We start from the raw sequence: 19,066 nt of genomic DNA, 5'->3' as shown, positions 1-19,066 counted from the left end.
AATTAGTTATGAAAATTGTGCTCCTCTCTCTGCCGTCTGCTTTCTGCCTAGAAGCCGCCAGATGGACTGCTAGCACAGTCACCTCATCTCAATTTCCTCTCATATGGTAAATTACCACAGTACACAGTCATCGTACGTAACTGCGTATGCAAGCAACAGCCAAGCCTTGGTACACAAGTCTAGGATTTGCAGAGTATTCGGAGAAGACACAGTTATGGAAATTACGTTTTTCACCCTGCTGTTGCTCAAAGTATGAAGACGTGCTTGTTCGACCATTTGTACTGCCGCATTTATTCTTGTTACAATGCCCTCTAGCCTATAGTTTTACTTATCCATTCCGAACTTCTTAACCTCAATCAGCTATTTTGACACACGGCAACAGGGCTGGCAGTGAAGGGTCTCCTTATTCAACACTCTGTGTTGGTTTGTTTGTGTGTGTGTGTGTGTGTGTGTGTGTGTGTGTGTGTGTTTGTGCGCGCTCGCACACACGTGTGCGTGCGCGTGTCACCTCAGCGGTGGCTGATGCAATGTGAAAATCTAACTCAACAACACCAGTTCTGAGAGTGTGCAGGTCTCTCTTAAAAGTAAACTTCCATCTGTCACAGCAGATACAACAACTAGACGGCTGACACATGAATGTTTATGTGTCTTGAAGTACCGTTTATGCGAAGCTGTGAGTGTGCATGTGCAAATCTGGTGAGATATGCCATGGATGTGTGTGCGCCCCCACATTTCAGGAAATTCAGGTGGGATTTATATGAGGGAGACTGCATGTTTGCATATCGTCGCTGTTGGGCAAACATCTACAAGCTCAACGTGTCACGATGCGACGTGCTGTGAGCTTGCAGATCTGCTATTTTTGCTATAACAGATGATTTTTTTCCATATCCTGAAAAGTAACCATTTTGGATATACAATGTTTCCACCCGACAGCAACAATATATAATGCAAAGATTAAAGATGATATGCATGTGTCAATGTATGTATGTGCTTTTCTGTGTATCCACGCCACTGTTGAGAGTTCATGCAGTTAGTCAACAGTGTCAGTGCTAAGGACCAACTATGACACATAACATAACATAAAATATCATGTATCATCTTCTTGCACAGAGAAAGAGAGCTGAGGAATGGCAGACACAGACACACACACACACACACACACACACACACACACACACACACATTCATAAGTGACCAGATCAGTTGTCAGAGGGGTTAAAGGGACTTGCAGTTCCATTCACCTTCAGACTGACACCAAAGTTAATCTCTCTCTCTCTCTCTGCGGGCTGCCCCCTCTGCTACACAAACACACTGGATGGATGTGTATCGAGATAAGTGTGTGTGGGTTAGTGAGGTATTGGCTATGAGCCATAGTGTAAGAGTTTCCATGTGCATGCAATGCATGGTTCCATATATTTGTATGTATGTGTATATACAGTATGTCACAGTACGATTGGAAGACCAGTCAGATTGAAAAAGTTGCACTCGGTTTCACCGACGGAGCCACGAGAGAGACCGCCAAGCAGGCTTATGCGAGCGAGGCGCGGTGCCAAGCGTTGCGAAGTCACCTTCAGCCGACTCAGCGCCGATAAGCATATCATCGTATATCATCGTCCCCCCCAGTCTCTGTACCTCCGAGACGTCATTCCTTTGTTAGACCGCGGGGGAGCGCAGGAGGTGAACTCGAAGAAAACGTGCACTCCTTTTTCAATCTGACTGTTTTTTCAATCATACTGTAAAATATACACACTAGGGGTGTCACAATACTAATACACAATACTAATACTACATACTAATTCCACTTTCCCGATACTATATGATATTATTTCGTTGTTTTTTTTCTCCCAATTATCATTAACATTGCCCATCATCTTTACATTTAATAAACTTTATTTATAAAGCACTTCTCAAACAAAGGTATCAAGTGCTTTACACACAAAAAGTGACAATTGAAGCAGTGTTAGCATGTAGCATGTATATGACCTGGTGATCTGAATTGATCGAACGTTGACGCAATAAAAATACAACAGAGCTTTTTCAGCATTACCAGTGTGCAGACTATGCAGAGCCCTATGTGTACCACAGGGCTCTGGCCTTTGTTGAAGCCCAGCTATCCATCACTCTCCTCAACTCTCCTGACCACGACTGGTCATCAGGAGGAGAGCAGAGGAGATGACAGGATGGATGGATAGATGTACACTAGGTTGTGAAGGAGAGAGTTGAGGAGAGCAGGGCATACACTGCCTTGGTGTGACAGCTCAGAGCGGCGGTCATTTGGCTGATAAAATCGAATGATAAATGAAAAGACAAAAAGGACAGCGTCAAGCAGGGGCGGACAAATTGGACACTTGTCAGTTGTCATCGCGTGCATCTCGACAGTTTGACAACAGCCCAATTTGTCCGACACCTTCGTGCCATGACGTTATCGTCTCGCTTTGATTTGTAGGCAAAAACTGAGCATTGTTCTGTGCATGGAAAACGAAAGGACAGCGGGTCCATTTTTGCGTTCTCAAACTTAAGTCAACAATACAGATTTTACTGTGTACAGAATATTTAGTCGTCGTAATCATGACTGTGTTGTACATATGTCACATAATACACCAAACCGGCAATGCATCACCACCAAAGCGGGTGTGCCCTTTTTGGGGGAATCATCGCCATTGTAATGTGACCTAGATTAGCTCAAATCATTCGACATCTCTATCCAATATTTGTTTTGATTATATTTCAAACCACCTGGAAATATTTGAAGCATTTCCATACCAAGCTGATATTCTTTTCTATTAGTAGATTTTAAGAATGAGAGCTTTGTTTAGTTTCTCCAATCTGCCAAGAATACGGAAGTTTTATGACATGGCATCGGCAGGTCGGAGAAGAAACACACTGTAGTTTAAACTAAGCTCTCGTTCTTAAAATCTACTTATCGAAATTCCAGGTTGTCGGTATCATAATGAAAACAAATATTGGATAGAGATGTCAAATTATAGCTAATTTAGGTCACCGCGGCTATGGCGGTGACGCACTTGTGTCATATGACAAACACCAAAAATAGCAGATCTACATGCTCACAATGAGTCACAATGCTACAGGTTGTGGGCATGTAGATGCGCTATTTTACCTTTTTTATCTTGAACTTTTTTAAAGTTATTAAGACGGGAGTGTCAATGAGGGGTACAAAACAGACAGGGCATTAGAGTTGGACTCACTGTGCAAAGGCATGACAGCAAAAGCGAGGAAAGGTGAACAGAGGACGTGAAGTGCAAAGAAAAGGAAATTGTTATGTTAATAGAAAGAGAAAAAAATAAAAACTATGGACATGTGTGCACGGATGGACGGAGGAAGAGAGAGAGAGAAACTAGGTAACGAGAGCCTTTCTTCCATTACTGTAGTGCTTGGAGTAATCTCTCTCCACTGGGCTTGTAACGGCTTTCTGTTAATACAACATGACAACCCCCAACCCACACACACACATTTTAAGATCCCTCTCCCCACCCCTCCTCTCTTCACTCCCCCCCATTCTCTTCATCTTCTCCTATCCCCATCTCTTTCCCTCTGTCAGTCTTTCTCCCTATCGCTCACATATTCTGGTTGCTATGCAGCCACAGATTTAAGGCGGCCCGCGTCTCTGGTGATTTCACAGAGCCTAGTCTTACACTGGCTTTTACCATCCCACTGCCACACGCACACTTCACACGCTAGGGCGGATGAACGCGCCTGTGTAGGAGGAGGCGGTGGTAGTGGGGGGGGAGCGAGGGAGGCAGGGAGGACTTTAAATAATCCCGTCGCTGTCGTACAGATAGAGAGGGCAGAAGTTTGATCGCCGACTCCAGCAACTGCTTTTGTGTGCCATCGCCTCTCGTCACACCAGTCAGTTCAAAGTCCATGAAACGGGCCACAAAGTGATTTACAGATTAGAGGGGCCAATGTATGCCTTTCAAATTTGTGTGTGTATATAGTGTCGCTGTCAGACAGAAACCTTGTATGTACAAAACAGCTCACAACGCACCAAATCGTTGTGAGCTTATAGATTGGCTACTTACGCTACATTTGCATGACACGGTCATACGATGAAGTATAAAATTATTACATGAAAAGAAATGAACTGAAATATGGAGATACAAGGTTTCTTCCCAAGAGCAACCATACAGTACATACACATAGATACATACATACACAGATGTATTGAACTCATGTTTGTGTATGTGGGCATAAGTGTGTGTATACGCGGTGGTGTATCCATTACACGGATTCAGCTCAGTGGAGCGACAACAGTGTGACAGGAAGCGAGGGGATTAAACTGAAAAGCGAAGAGGAGAGGGCTCCGAAGGACGACAGAGGGTTGGCCCTCAGCCTCCAGCTCACTAGTAGTTAAGGGCGGGGTTCTCAAAGGGGTCAGAGTCTGTCAATCACGTTTGCGAGGATTAATTACACAGTAATTAGCGTAGTGGCTCATTATGAGCCGCACTATTGACTGAGCGAGAACCCCCCCCCCCCCCCCCCCCGACAACAAGTGTCTGTCTTGTCAACACTTTAATTAGCCGCAGTTCAATTTCAATCAGCTTGAGAAAACACGGTCGGAGTTGAAGCGTCGATGAGTTCACAGAGGAAGTGAGTCTGCTGTGTGTGTATTCGAGGCTGTTGGCTGACGTCACAGTGCGTTAAATTCCCGGCAGAATGAGACCAGAGTCTGGTGGCGCCAGGTAGGGTGGAATAGCAGTTATGAAGGTCAACAGCGGAAGCCTTTTCTCTTGGCTAATGAGTGAATCACACCGCTGCTGCTTGCATTTTAATGGACTGTTCCGCCAAGTCGGTATTATTTCTGATTCTTGGTCATGGAACAAACAGGAAAAAAGGGATTAAGAGGAGGCTTAGATGTGCCCATCAGAGATGTAGTGGGTAAAACATTTCCTCTGGAACGCTTGTTGGCCTCGGATCAAATCCTGCCTCTGCCTCTTTGTTCATCCACACTGTCCCTCTCTTGGCTTTATACCTACCTAACATATACAACAACAAAAAAAAGGCTAAATGTAAGCCAACTGCCCAGATTCTTTTCAAATAATAAAGCAGGTGGTGTTTAGACACTGTAAAATGCAGACCTGTGCTGAATTACTTCAATATTGATTTGACCGCACTCACAGGATTGGTTCACCTTACCTTGCTTGCCAAATGAAACCGAATGGATGGCCAAAATTAAAAAGAGAAGGGGGGAGGAGAGAAAGAGCGAGAGAGAGAGAGAGAGAAAGCAAAGTGAGTGAGTGAGTGAGTGAGTGAGTGAGGAGTCTTACCTCATGAGACTTCGAGGTTTGGGCTACAAAGCCTCCACCATGGAAATGGACCACGAGGTAGGGAGACGGGGGGCTGCGCTTGGTCTTCATTCCCAGAGACAGAGAGATAGAGCCACCCTCAGCACGGGACAGAGACAGCAGAGCTTCACTGTCCTGGAGACAGACAGAGAGAGAGACAGAGAGGGACAAAAGAGAGAAAGAACAGATGCTATGACTTTGTGCACAACCCAACAGAAGTTATTTCTACTGATTTAAACTGCCTACCGGCTCAGAGGATCAGCAAACACTGAATCAGTGTTTGTTTGCTAAACTCTATTGAAGGTCTGCAGTCTGTGCAGACACTGCAAACAAAGGCCCCCGTTTCCAATGTCCAACTGTCTGCTAGTGTATTCTTGTGTTTGCAATGGGGCTCCCTTCGAGAGTGGGGGCATAAGCTACACTGTGCTGTAGCAACTTGCTACTAGCCAGAACCACCACAGAGAAACACTAATAACCATTTATTAACAAAAACAAGGTGGGATGGAGGTAGGGAGAGGAAGAGAAGAGGAGAAGAAGGGAAGAAGGGAGGGAGGGGTAAGTAGGAATGTTCAGGGACTAAAATGGCATTTAGATGGAGATCAAGGGAGAGAGGGAAAAAGGAATGAAGTGTGGGAGGGATTTTGTGGGGGAGACAGTGAGGTGAGAGGAGGCAGCAAGGGAGGCCAGGGGGGGATGGAGGGAGAAATGGAAGGGTGTCAGGGGAAATGCAGGCTTGTATTTTGCAACAATAAAAAAGGATGCCGTTGTTTAGTTGGAGCGAGATCAGTGACTCAAAGTTTTTGCTGATAGCATGTCTGGTTGGATGCCAGGATACAGAGAAAGAGGGAGGAAGTGGAGAGAGAGACAAAATAGTAGGGAGGTATAAAGAGAGTTGAGAGAGATCTCCCTCCCTAGGGAATGGTGTTATAGATGCTTAACTGAGAAAAAAAGAGAAAGAGAGAGTTCATAGAGAAGCAGAGGCACATAAAGACAGCGAGTAGATTAAATGTAAAACGGATGAGGAGGGTTTGTCATTGATAAGCAGACAGAGGCAGTCAGCCAGGGAAAACCTTAAGATTATTAATTAGGAAAACAATTATCTTTAAGAGGACATTGTCTTTGTGACTGCTATGTGTGGTGGGTCGTAAAGAGCCTAATGAGGAAAGCTATCGTAAACTTAGGGCAGGTCAGACGCCAGGCATTTAAACGCAAAGCTACAGAAAGGATTCTTAAAATGGTGACCTTGGCTCAAGTCCCATCAGTATCTTCCCCATGTAGCTACTATAAACTCTGAAAAGAAAACCCCATAGACTGCCTCTTGCTTGTTGATTAGAACATTTAACCACTTAAACCCTATATCATTGACCAGGGTCCCCCGGGGTTCTGTACTTGGCCCCTTCCTTTTTCCCCCTCTACACCAAATCTCGTTGGCCAAAAAAAGCGGATCTAGAAGCTCTGCTATTTTTCGCTGAATGTCAAATGACATAGAATACCAGAATAGGGATGCTAGGGTTCATGTGGTTAAAATAACAGAGGGAGATCCTGTGACTGAAACACACAATTTTTGGAAATGTGTGAAAACTGAAACCGAGAAAAGGTCTTTTGAAGTTCAGTAACCTACTCCTCTCCTATGCACAAGTGGTGCCTCATTATATATAGCGTGCCTGATATGCAAGACTTATTTAAATCTAAATAAAGCTGAAAATAAATAAATAAAAGACTCAACTCACTTTAAATAATGAAGCCTGCTGTGAAATTCAACCAGTCTCCTGTCAGATTAAACAACGTGGAATTGTATGGTATTTAAACGGAATATGCAGGTTCCAGGTTACCTGTCCTTCACGCAAGTCATAGGAGATGAGCCTCATCTGGACGGGGGCGGGACCAATGTGTGCCGTTGGCGGTTCTATGGTTACATACATGGTGGGGTTGGTCACCATTGGCAGGTCAAATGGCATGGCGGGGACGGAAAGGGCCCGGTTCACTTTGACCTGGGTGGACGTCATACTGGCCAGACCCTGGAGAGAGGAGGGAGAGACAGAAATCGAGAGATAGATTAAAGGATAAAGAAAGAGAGTGCATAGCTGAGAGACACAATGTGTGTGTGTGTGTGTGTGTGTGTAGTAACATGAACATATATGGTTAGTGTGTGTGTATGCAAGATAATATATTCATGTATGGGTGTCCATAGATTGACAGAACACTGGGTATGTGTAGGTAAATACATATGCCTACCTACGTGTGCGTGGTGTGTGTGGTGTGTGGTGTGTGGTGTGTGGTGTGTGGTGTGTGTGTGTGTGTGTGTGTGTGTGTGTGTGTGTGTGTGTGTGTGTGTGTGCGTGTGCGTCAGTCATTCAAGTCCGACTCACCGACAGGACCTCAGTCTCTGTGATGTTCCAGAAAGTCTTCCAGAAATGCACGTCCAGGTTCTGGGTGATGCGTTCGAACTCTGCGCCCCTCAGCTCAGGGTCGATGGCGTACTTACCAGAGTTGAAGAACGAACTCGCTGCTACGCCTGCGAGAGGAGGGCGAACACAGAGAGGGCAGGGGACAGATGGAGGATGAGGGACGGTGGGTCAGAGGAGGGTAGAGGAACGGTATGGGTGGAAGAAGAGTTGAGGAGAAGAGGAGAGTTTGTAAAAAGGGAAAGGAATGAGAAAATGGCATCCGCAATGGGAAACCACGTGCGGGGAGCAGTGGTGAGGAAAATAAATTGGCAAGGTCAAATTAGCAGAGGGGATTAGATAAACGGGAGGAGAGAGTAATGAATTGTCAAAGACAAGGGATAAGAAACAAAAGAGGACATTGGAAGGTCGATTAGAGGGAGAGAAAGTTGGGAGTGAATGACAGAAGTGCAGGCACATTCAACTTAGAACATCACAACACATCAACTCACTGAGACAGAAATGGAAAGAGGGATAAAGAATAGAGAGATGAAGAGAACCAGAGTGTGATTAAAAGTGACCACCTTTGGTTTATTTAACTTCTGAGAGCATTTTAGCTCAGAAGCCTGTGCAGTTTAATTGGCTTTTAGTTTCTTTCACAGCAACTTAAATGTTTTGTTGACTCTTCAGTTTCAAATATGAGGTCAGCAAGCGGCCAGCTATGTCGAATAGCGCCACAAAAAAACGATCATTTTGCCAGTCACTGTATACCGAAGCAATTTCTTCCACTAGGCTATATGGTAAACAACACACATTTTCCAAATTGATTCTATTAAAAGAGTAAAGAGTAAAGCAATGCCAACCTATTCGTCCATTAGATAAGTTCTATGGGAATTAAACGTCCCATTCTACTGCGGTAGGTGCTGTGTTGAAACAAAAAAGCTTTTGTAAGATTTGTGTGTGCACACACACACACACACACACACAAGTGAGATCAAGGCTGACTTCACACACTATGCAACTTCCGTTCCCATGACTTCTCTTACACAAGATGCTGTGTGAATCGGAATCTACGGAAGTGGAGAAAATCTGCCCTTTTTCCTTCCTCAATATGAACGCAGCCATGTGACCACTGTGCTCCAAAGCAACGTCCAATGCAGAAGATAAGGACATCTAGTGACACCTTTAACCACTTAAGCCCTATTTCAAAAATGGTGTAAATAGAAGATTTACAAGCTCACAATGATGTTGTGAGGTTGTAGACCAGCTATTTGCGCTATTTTGGAAATTCTTCACCTATAATGACATGCCCAAAATAGTGACGCCAGGTTTAAAGTGGTTAATGTGCCTCGTATGTGGAACTAGCTAGAACTATCAGGGACCATAGACCAAAACATCTTCCCTTTGACATAGTGCCTAGACAAGAAGACTATGAAAGCAAAGGGTGGGTGAGGGTCATTATAGTACTCACCGGGTGCAATTTCTCCTGCCTCCACTGTGGCGCAGCAGAGAGCACAAGACACAGTAAGAGCAGGGAGGGACCATTTCTCAAGGCTGTTTAGATTGCTCTCTACATGTTGGATTGCGTGTTCAAATATTTGTTAGTGTGCGTATGTTGCACTTGCGAGCGTGCATGCACGCGTGTATGTGTCTGTGTGATTGTCCTTGTTCTTAATATTCCTGCCTTGTGCGTATCTGTGTCTGTGTGTGGATGTGCGTGCGCTGCGTGTTTAAAACACTCTGGAGTCCCTGGGCTAACTGGTGTACCTCATATATATTTCAGAGCATGAAAGAACATCGGCGATCTGAACACACACAAAACATCAAAAAGTTACACGCTGTCAAGGGCCGGGGAGTCATATTGCAGCGGAACGGAGCGAGAGAATGATCAGTGAATGAGAATGAGGTAGCTAGACGGTGGTGTGTGTGTGTGTGGGTGTGTGTGTCTGTGTGTGTTGTTGTTGACCAGACACAAACCTATTCCTGACTGGTGGCGTTTGTAGTTGTCTCCGAAGGCCACCAGGCCGATGGCAATGGTCTGCAGACAGGGCCGAATGCCTGGGGTGAACTGGAGCAGAGGAGGAAAAGAAATGGGATTACAGAGAATAAGAGAATGGGGTCATAGGGAGGAGAGAGGATGGGATGGTTGGGGGGGGGGGGGGGGGGGGGTGTTAGCTGGGTAGAGGAGGGAGGACATGATGGGAGCCCTTTAAACCCCCTCCTTCCCCCCTTTTTTACACAACATGCCAAATCTCCCATTTAGTCACTGCTGACCCCTAGGTTTGGTCTTGGGGAGGGTGTATACAACCATGTGTGTCCTCCGATATATGTGACGTCTTCATCAGGGCGACAATGTGATACAAAGTGCTTATACAATTAAAAGAACATAAAATAAAATAAGACAGTAATGCAAAACCAGAAGGATAAGGGAATCAAATAAAACCTAAAAAAGTTACTTTGAGAGCTGTTTTACCAAACAATGTAAGTCAATGAGGAGCATATTTTGAATCATCAATTTCTAATCAATGGAGCAATTATTGAAATAATGATTTCTGGTCAACCTTTGGAGTTACATCATGGCAAGGTAACTACACAACCCAAACCTCTACCAAAGTGGTCTTGCACTTTAAGCTCCGTTCAGACCAAGAATGAAGTAAAAACAAAACGACACAAACATCTATAATTGGGCATGCACATTAGCTTCAGGGTTTGTGAGGTTTGAAGCACGCTGAAATGCGGTCCAGCTGCACTGTATCCATTCACAAGTAGGAGTGCTTCCTTCTTTTTTTTGTTGCTTTATACCCATTTTTCTAGTTATTAATGCTGTTGTATCCTACTGGCTCACCTGCCAGTGAGGAGCCCCCACCGGAAGGATGTAGAGCCTCCGTCCTACTCCTCCCGGCCAACACTCCCCACTGACAGGTGCTGCTCCATTCCGTCGGGAGTACGTGTAGTGACTATATCACCCTCCCCGCCCGGCTTCCCTCCCCCGAACACGGGCCAATTGTGTACGATCGTCAAAGCCGGGATACAAACCCCCCAGACTCCCTTTCCCCATTCCATCCCCATCCTCCTCACCTGAAAGCCCAGGCAGCGGCCATAGAAGCAGCCCTTGTGCATGGAGCAATACTCGCGGACGAAACTCTGGCTGAGACCGCTCTCCTCCTGGAAGAAGAGGTTCCCGTGGCTGTTGTCGTGCAGGAGGCGCTGGGCCAGGTAAAGGAGGGCGCGGAGCTGGCACAGTGCACTGCAGTACGCCTCCATCTCCCCGGCGTTGTGCGCTGCCCGAAAGAAGATGCTGCGGCGGTTGGCAGTGATGTAGCGCCCCTTGTGGATGATGTGGAGGATGCAGCATCGTACCACCTGGGGAGACGTGCAAAAAAACAAGAACAAATATTTATAATTTATACCAGTTTGCAAGCTAAACTAAATCACAATAATCTCATTTTGGGGGATTTAGGGCAAAAAGTACTGTTGAATGTGCAAATTATGAATTTGTTTTATCTGGCTTGACTGACTGCTGCAGACAGTAGACTGAATCTATAGCCATTTCCTTTTATTAGAGTAGCAAATAAAACTTTGGGAAAAACATTTCCCAAAACCTATCAAATATGAAATTGAATACGAAATTGAGTTTTTAGCTAACCCTAAGCAGACAAAAAATGAAAATTGTATTTGCATTTTTTTGGCTGCACTCTATAATTTATTATGATTTAAACTAAGTATTCTCCCACTCTGTGTCCTCTGCCTGAGAGCTGAGAGGGGGCAGCACCCTGCAAATAGATGCTGTCAATCAAACTGCCACACTCTGTAACCTGACGCCCCCAGTCAGAGCAACGGTTAGATCCTTTTTTACAGGCACGCACAAGATGATATGGTAGCACACTAGCATTGCATCACTTGCCAATATCTACTGTATATGCTAAAGGTATACAAGAAAAGCCCTTTTTTCAAATAAAAGGTGAAACACCCTCATTTAGAAAAACCTGTTTTTCATGAAGAAACAGCCTTTTTTGCCAGCTAAATGTAGGACTGGTTACCCCAGTCAAAAATAGATCTGGTATTTTTGAAAATAGGGCATAAGTGATTAAAACCAACGACATTAAAAACTTTGCCATATCATGATATTACGATATCGAAAATTCCAGACGATACCTAGTCTCATATCTCATGATCGATATAACATCAATATTATTGCCCAGCCCTACAGTAAGTGCAAAGATACTTGACATGTTTTGCAAGTATATTATATTAAGTAACAAGGGAGTCTGTTCCCATTACAATGCGCTAGACCACTGGGAGATGGATTGCAGAGGTGCAGCGCCAAATCTACCATCAGCTCCCACGACTTGCTGCACCTCATGCGGCGATTTGGCAGCGCCAGGATCGAACCCATGACCTTGAGGTCCAAAGGCGAGAGCTCTACCAACTGAGCTACTCGGACACAAATATTATATTGATTCTTTGAAAATGGATTCCGATGGCATCAAAGTACAGAGCTGACCCCGGTCAACTAAGTATTATTTCATTAAGTACAGAGGGTTTAAGTGGTTAATGAATAAAGCATGATTTCAACCAATGGTAAAACATGTTAATACAGTATAAGAAGCACATGTGCAGTGATCGTAAGTGGTCTCCCTGCTCTTCCATTGATACCATGGGGGTCAGGTGGGGAATGTCGCTCGGTTGAGCGGTAGAAATTTGGTCTCATGGACTCTCCCGTACTCCCTTTATGTAAAGCACTCGTACAAGCATTTCTACAAACGTAGTCTCATTCATCATTTTTGTTCTGAAATTGTTCCTTGGTATGAACAAATCAAGTATGCTTTTTTTTCACTTTGCTTTTAGACATACTTTTGGGAAACAACAAGACGGCACTTAGAATGCTTATTATTCTTTATGTATAATTCAATAACAGTAGTGCCAAACTTCACTAACAAAAAATGTTTTAGTTCCCAAAAGAAAAGAAAAGAAAATAAAAAAGACCTGTTCAAACAATTGCTTGGTTTTGAAGTAAGGATGCATAACTGGGTGTATAGACATGAGGCAAATTCAACCAGATTTCTTTTAGTTTTTTTTTTGTTTAAGCATTCAGAACTGAACATAATGATGTCCCTCGGTGTGTTTGAGGATAGCGGCAGACACTACGTCCCCCCGTGGTGGAGCAGATAGTGGGCCAGATATCCCCCTTTTAATTGCAGCCCTTGAAGCAGGAGGCTCTCCTGGGCTGTTTGAGTCATTTAGCCCATTAAAAACAGGAAAGCATCTGTGTCAGTGCCGCACTATGAGCTTGTATATCTGCTATTATTGAATAGCCAAATAAATCTAAAAATGACACTGACGCTTTCCCGGTCTGAATGGGTAAAGATTAGTGCGTTGGGCTCGTTGGGAAGGGGTTCAATTAAGAGAGGGGTATGTTTTTAATCACTGGCTGGACACGAGCATGTGGAAATCTCACCGCTTCACACAGGGTGTTACGCATTAGACCAACCAGCACTATGGGGACAAAGAGGGATTAAAAGAAGGAGAAAAAAAGAGCGGGGAAGAGGGACGAGAAGAGGGGAAACAGACGAGTACTCATTTTCTTCGTCCGCTAGATTTGTTCGATAGCGGTGGGCGGCGGCATGGGAAGTATAGTGATGTTTCATCAATAACAGTGGGGAGAAAGAACAGTACAGTACGTACAGTGGCGGTGAGGGGTGATACTGCACAGCTGAAGGAATTTATCTATCCTGATACTCCGACATAAAATCAATCTGTAAAACAAATGGGCTGACCTTGAGACAAAGGGAGATATCAAGGCAGAGAATGGATGGTTGGGCAGCTCCTCGTGGGAAGGGGAGAATACCAATAAGATTAGCGTATCTTGTGGGCTTGATCAGTCTCCGGGAAGGTGGTGGGGTGGGGATGGTGGGTTCACGTCCACAGACAGACATGTCTGAGGAGCGATTGCTAAAACGTTGCACCCCCTCCGCATGCAACAGATGAACAAAATAGTTTATGATATCCACCTTCCAACACCTTCCAAGAAGTGAGTGTAGAAGCACATGCACACATACTGTAACCGTAGACACAAGTAAGAAGTGATGGTAAGACGTATAGCACACAGACGACCCTAACATACCCTACCTTGGCAAGTAAGCAGTTGCTGTGGGCAGGTACACAGTACTGTAGTACATGGGGGCGGCAGTGGCTCAGGGGTAGAGTGGCCGGGTAGAGTGAACTGGAAAACCGCAAGGTTCCCAGTTTGATCCCGGGCTGGGGCGCTCCACTAGAGTTAGTGTCGAAGTGTCCTTGAGCAAGACGCTGAACGCCTAATTGCTCCCGATGAGCAGGTTGGTACCTTGCATGTTTTCCTCCACCATCGGTGTATGAATGTGTGTGTGAATGGGTTAATGGCACAATCAATGTAAAGCGCTTCGGATAGAAACGCTATATAAATGCACCATTTACCATTTACTGTATATGGGTTAAAGTTATGGTTAAAGTTATTTTGTTTAATAGTGTAATCACAGTTATTAATCATGATAATTGGTAATGATTTTTTGGGGAAAATTATATATTTTTTTATTATTTTCTAAGTGGCTTTTTTTGTTAATTGTGCTCATCGGTGCCATGTCTTTGATCAAATGCTCTGTAATGACCTCTTTGACTATATTGCTCCTCTGTCAGCATGATGGATGTGGAGATGGGATGAACAAGGTTCTGGTTATTAAACCCTGTGTAATGATCAATCAGCTGTTGGTCCTTCACGACCAACAGCTGACCAAATGAGTTTGAATTCAATGCAAAGTTTCACGATGATATACAGTAATTGTGAAACATAAAATCAATATTTTAGATTATTAGCAATTAATTGTGCAGCCCAAGTCGAATGTACACTCACTGATAGGATTTCCTCCCCTGTTTAACCATCTCCTCTTTACAACATGTTAAGTGTGTTAAGTGTATTTGCTAAATGTTAGGGGTCACATAAAGTCATCAGTATCAGTAGTTATTTAACGACGAAGATATTAAGTTTGAACTAGCGCTGTCACAATTTGTGCATTAACTTGGGATAATTAACTTACGTAATTAATGCAATGAAATGTTGGAATGTATTTTAATCAACTTCTTGTGTCAGGTACAACTCTTCTAGAATGTGAGTGTATTGATAACAGAGCAGCTCCGTTACTAACTGCAGACAATGTGAGACACACATACTCAACATCCACTGCTCTCTTCCATTCTCAAAACTGTAAGTAGGCTTGTAAATAAACCTTGCCATTATCACCCCTTCCTTCAGTAGCACAACCAAGGGTGCACACTTGGTTTTCATTTGTCATGATGACAAAACAAATGTAAAATGCATATATGTGCCACAATTTATCTTTCCATTCCCACAAAAATATACAGAGAAAATGGGAATATTTTGGGCAGATTTACAAATGGTGATGAATCATAATTAATCACAGCTAAACTGTGATTAATCCGTTTTAAATGTTTAATCTTTTGACAGCCCTAATCTGAACTAGAAAATTAAAGCTATTCTAACAGAAAACATGAAGGGATCCATTGGCTTGGACGTAACTTTGATGTTATTAAGCCCCCCAGCGCGGTAACAGTCAGCGACAGATCCCGTACCTTGACCATAGAACGGTAGCCATTGGCAGGTATGTGCGGGTCGAAGTCGAAGTGGTGGTAGATGGCGGCGAAACCAGTGATGACGGGCTCCAGGCTATGTCCGTGCTCCTGGATCAACGTCATGGAGTCCACCAGACGACGAGCCGGTTCACCCTGGGAGCCCTTGGCACCCCCCGAGAAGAACGCCACATTCTCCTCGCACACACCATAGAGGGCCGCAAACACCGCCTTGGTGTCCATCACTTGGAAAAAAGGAATGGGGAAGAGGGGGGGTTGTGAGAGACATAAATTAGTCTTGGGTCTGTGTGCGTGTGTGTGCACACGCCCCATAGTGAGCATCTTGAAAAAGTACAAAAAGGAAAATCGACTTTGAACCTAAATCGCATTATTCTAATGCGAGATCATACAGTAGTGTGGCAAAAAACAGCAATCTTAAGAACGTGTTTTTAGAGCTTGCAAAATGTGGAAATATCCATGCCATGAAGTCATATGGTGCATTTGATATAATTGTGTTTTTTGTTTTGTTTGTTTCTTGCCACAATATACACAATTTCCAAACAATGGGAGTTGGGTACAAAAAAGGGCAAAGTGTACCAGTGTCCCTTTAAGTCCATGGGTAGAAAAATAAAATGTGCACCCAGGTCATTGTTATTCCTTCTTAATGGTATAATGGTCATTCACACTCATTTTCCCTGTGCAGCTAAAAATTATAATCTTATGTGAATTTTGGGATCCACGTACGGTGTGGCTTCAATGTGGATTTGCGGACTTCATGTGACCAGACTGTGATGTCAGTGATTTGTGATATACGACTCCCAAATTGGTCAAGGTTTCAGGCCGATCATAGCCTCATTGACTTCCATTATTAAAAAAAAGAAAAGTATAAAATAATGTATATGTGTTCGCATACTTTATGTAAGAGGTACTTCTGTGGCCTACTGGCAGTGTGCACAAGAAATTTGGCGCTGATCGGTCCAGCGTTTGCAAGATTAGCTCCGGGCACACAGGCAGACACACAGAGAGACCCTCATAGACAGCAACATTCCTGCAGAGCCACGCCATAAAAAGAACATCTTTAAAAAGCTTGCCTCCCACCAGTTACCTCCAACCAGCAAGCAAGCACAACAGACAGCTGGGGGGAGTTGATACCCATGACCAGCAGTAGACACTGTGGGGTGCATGGATTGCTGGCCATGTCTTACACATTATGCTCCCTTACGTCTAATAACTAATCCCCTCATAGCCCGGGCTCACGTAGGCTCATTGGTTGCAATGTGTTGGAGCGAGACCCGCAATTAACCAATGTAAATCCAGGCTAATCAGACCCAAATCCGCCAAGATCTACACATGAAACAGGAAGGGGGAGAAGCACAGGGGCTTCGCTTACATCACACTGCTGGGGAAACACGCTCACCCCACACACACAGTCTTGCACTCACTCAACACATGACTACCAAGAATTCCACAAGTAGGTATACTGCTGGTGAACAACTGAACAACCTGGGATGCAATTTCTTTAGCATTAATTACCTATATTGCGTTGCAATTCTTGCATATTGTAATAAAGTATGAAAGAAATAACTACCTCAACTACTGCCCGTGTTTATAGCTGGTGTGTTTTATCAATGGTGGAAGTTAATAACAAAATTACAAAGCATACACAACTAACTGCGTGCGTGCGTCCTGCGTGCATGTGTCCGTGCGCGCGCGCGTGCGTCCGTGCGATACAAATTGCACCCCTCCGTCCCTCTGTCCTTACAAAACAACACAGCAAGCGCCTCTTGGCTCGCAACAGGTAGATTGTGTTTTTCTACCGAGTCACCTGAGATGGCTGTTTACAAGACACTGGACACTAGCCCCCTGGGCCAGGCTGGTACTTACTGTATAAGGTAACTTGGGTGCTGAGGGACACAGGACAAGAAGATTTATTTATGTTTTATGCTCCGTTTTCCCTGTCTAATGTACACCACTCTCTGCCTGTTTTTGTTTTTATGTTTCTTTTGGGGACTGCGGATGTAAATTGGCATATTTGCTAAATCTGATGTATTTACGTTGCATTGATATGTTAAAGTTCATTAATATGCGGTGTCCCGTTGTAAATAAACAAATAAGGTAGAAAAGAGTGGAAACGCAACAGTGAGGAGAGGGACTAGAGATAGCAGTGCCCGCCGACCTCCCCATCAGAGACAAGGGGGAGAAAAGCAGGAATAAATAAGCCATTAGTGTCATCATTATCAGACGAGTATAAAGTGGATGAGTCTGCTTGACTTTAGGAGTCAGCGTTCCTATCATTAAGGAAAGAAAATTAGACCGTTTTCCATTAAAGAAATATTTCACTTATGTAGGAAAGATCCAGGATATGGTCAGCAGAGCAGACACCAGCTATTAACAGTCAGCCTCCACACTCACTCACACACTCCAATCAATACTTGGGGAGTGTACTTACAAAAAAAAGACAAAGTGGACAATGATACACTTGCCACACACAAAAGAAAGTTAGCTCTGCCTAACTTTCTTTACTGGTCATCCAATTTACAATAAGCATCCTTGAGCTCTGGAGATGCTCAATATAGTATACAAATTGCCACTATTGTTTGGAATTATAATGTCTTCTAGGGAAACGATAAGAGGGTGATAAGAAGGCTTGTTAGCTCTCATGCAACCGAAGGAGGCATGAGCTTGGCTCTGGGCTCTCCCTAGGCTGGCAGAGGGAGTGTAGCGCCCAGGATTACTTAGACAATCGGCAATGGGTGGGGGGAAAAAATGGGTTTTTCGTCGAATTCTGCTATGGCTCAGCCTGCCAACAACAAGTTTGGACAAGTTTTGAAAAAGAAAATATATATATATTTGTTTCTTTTTTTCACACAGAACCAGGAGATAACGTGATCCGAAGATTTACTGCTCCATTCACTTCCTGGTTAACGTATTACTTAAAAAGGCTGTATCTCGGCTCCTGTGTACTTCTTTTTTTTACTATGTATTTTTGGTCGAGACATGCTATTTTCAAAGGCGTATAAAAGCAAACGAGAGGTCGCGATGACATTATTTATTTTTCCGCGGAAGCACAGTGAAACCCTCTGTGATTAGCAACCATCAGGGGATCGATCATACTGGAGATAAATATTTTGTGAATACTTAAGGTAAAAGGTAAGAAAATCGAAAAATCGCTGGCAGTGGGTGAGTTTTTCAATGTATACACTCTGGCAGTTAAAGAGCTAATGAAGACGACCAGGAGGACTAGTAGAATGGGTATGTGTATAGGATGGAGGAAGCTTATGCGTGCTAGAAGATGGAAAGGGAGCGAAAGAAAAGGGGAAAAATGGTGAGAACCGCTTCAAGGGTCACAGAGCTAATGGAGTCCCCGTTCACACATTATTCTGCTCCAGTCTGTCATCGAGCAGGAGTAATGGGAGATGTCATCTCACTTTGCTGGGAGGGAATCACAACCCCCTGAAAACTGGTGAAGAGACATTTGTCACAGAGATGACTCCCAATGTGTGCACGTTCTCACACTCACACGCACTTCAACCTTTTATTTTAGTAAAATTAATGCTGTACTTCGTCAAGAGTGTCGCACAAAAGGTAGTGAAAATAGCAGATCTACCATCAACGTGTTAGATCGGCAATTTTTCACATTTTTTAAATAATAAAAAAAGGACCGGTTTTGAACATTCAAGGTTTCCACCCTACAGCAACAATAAAAAAAGAATGAATGGCAGCCTATATGATCCAACGTGGTGTTGTGTGTTGCATCAG

At 44.0% G+C, this 19,066-nt stretch overlaps 1 protein-coding gene across 2 annotated transcripts in view; it reads right to left on the bottom strand.

Annotated features, from left to right (window-relative positions):
* The window catches only part of lipeb (lipase, hormone-sensitive b), a gene marked incomplete at its 5' end in the record, with an annotated part of 50,030 nt that overhangs the window by 17,992 nt on the left and 12,972 nt on the right, over window positions 1-19,066 (bottom strand). For both annotated transcript variants that reach the window (XM_084049840.1, XM_084049839.1), the window contains 6 exons: window positions 5,286-5,438; window positions 7,136-7,321; window positions 7,673-7,818; window positions 9,665-9,755; window positions 10,766-11,050; window positions 15,311-15,552. In XM_084049840.1, coding sequence (XP_083905966.1) covers window positions 5,286-5,438; window positions 7,136-7,321; window positions 7,673-7,818; window positions 9,665-9,755; window positions 10,766-11,050; window positions 15,311-15,552 — 1,103 coding nt within the window. The remainder of the gene's footprint in view (window positions 1-5,285; window positions 5,439-7,135; window positions 7,322-7,672; window positions 7,819-9,664; window positions 9,756-10,765; window positions 11,051-15,310; window positions 15,553-19,066) is intronic.

The sequence above is a fragment of the Gymnoscopelus microlampas genome, assembly GCF_963454915.1.
Source record: "Gymnoscopelus microlampas genome assembly, chromosome: 3".
Taxonomy (NCBI): Eukaryota; Metazoa; Chordata; class Actinopteri; order Myctophiformes; family Myctophidae; genus Gymnoscopelus; species Gymnoscopelus microlampas.
This window is presented reverse-complemented; position numbering and strand designations above follow the sequence as displayed.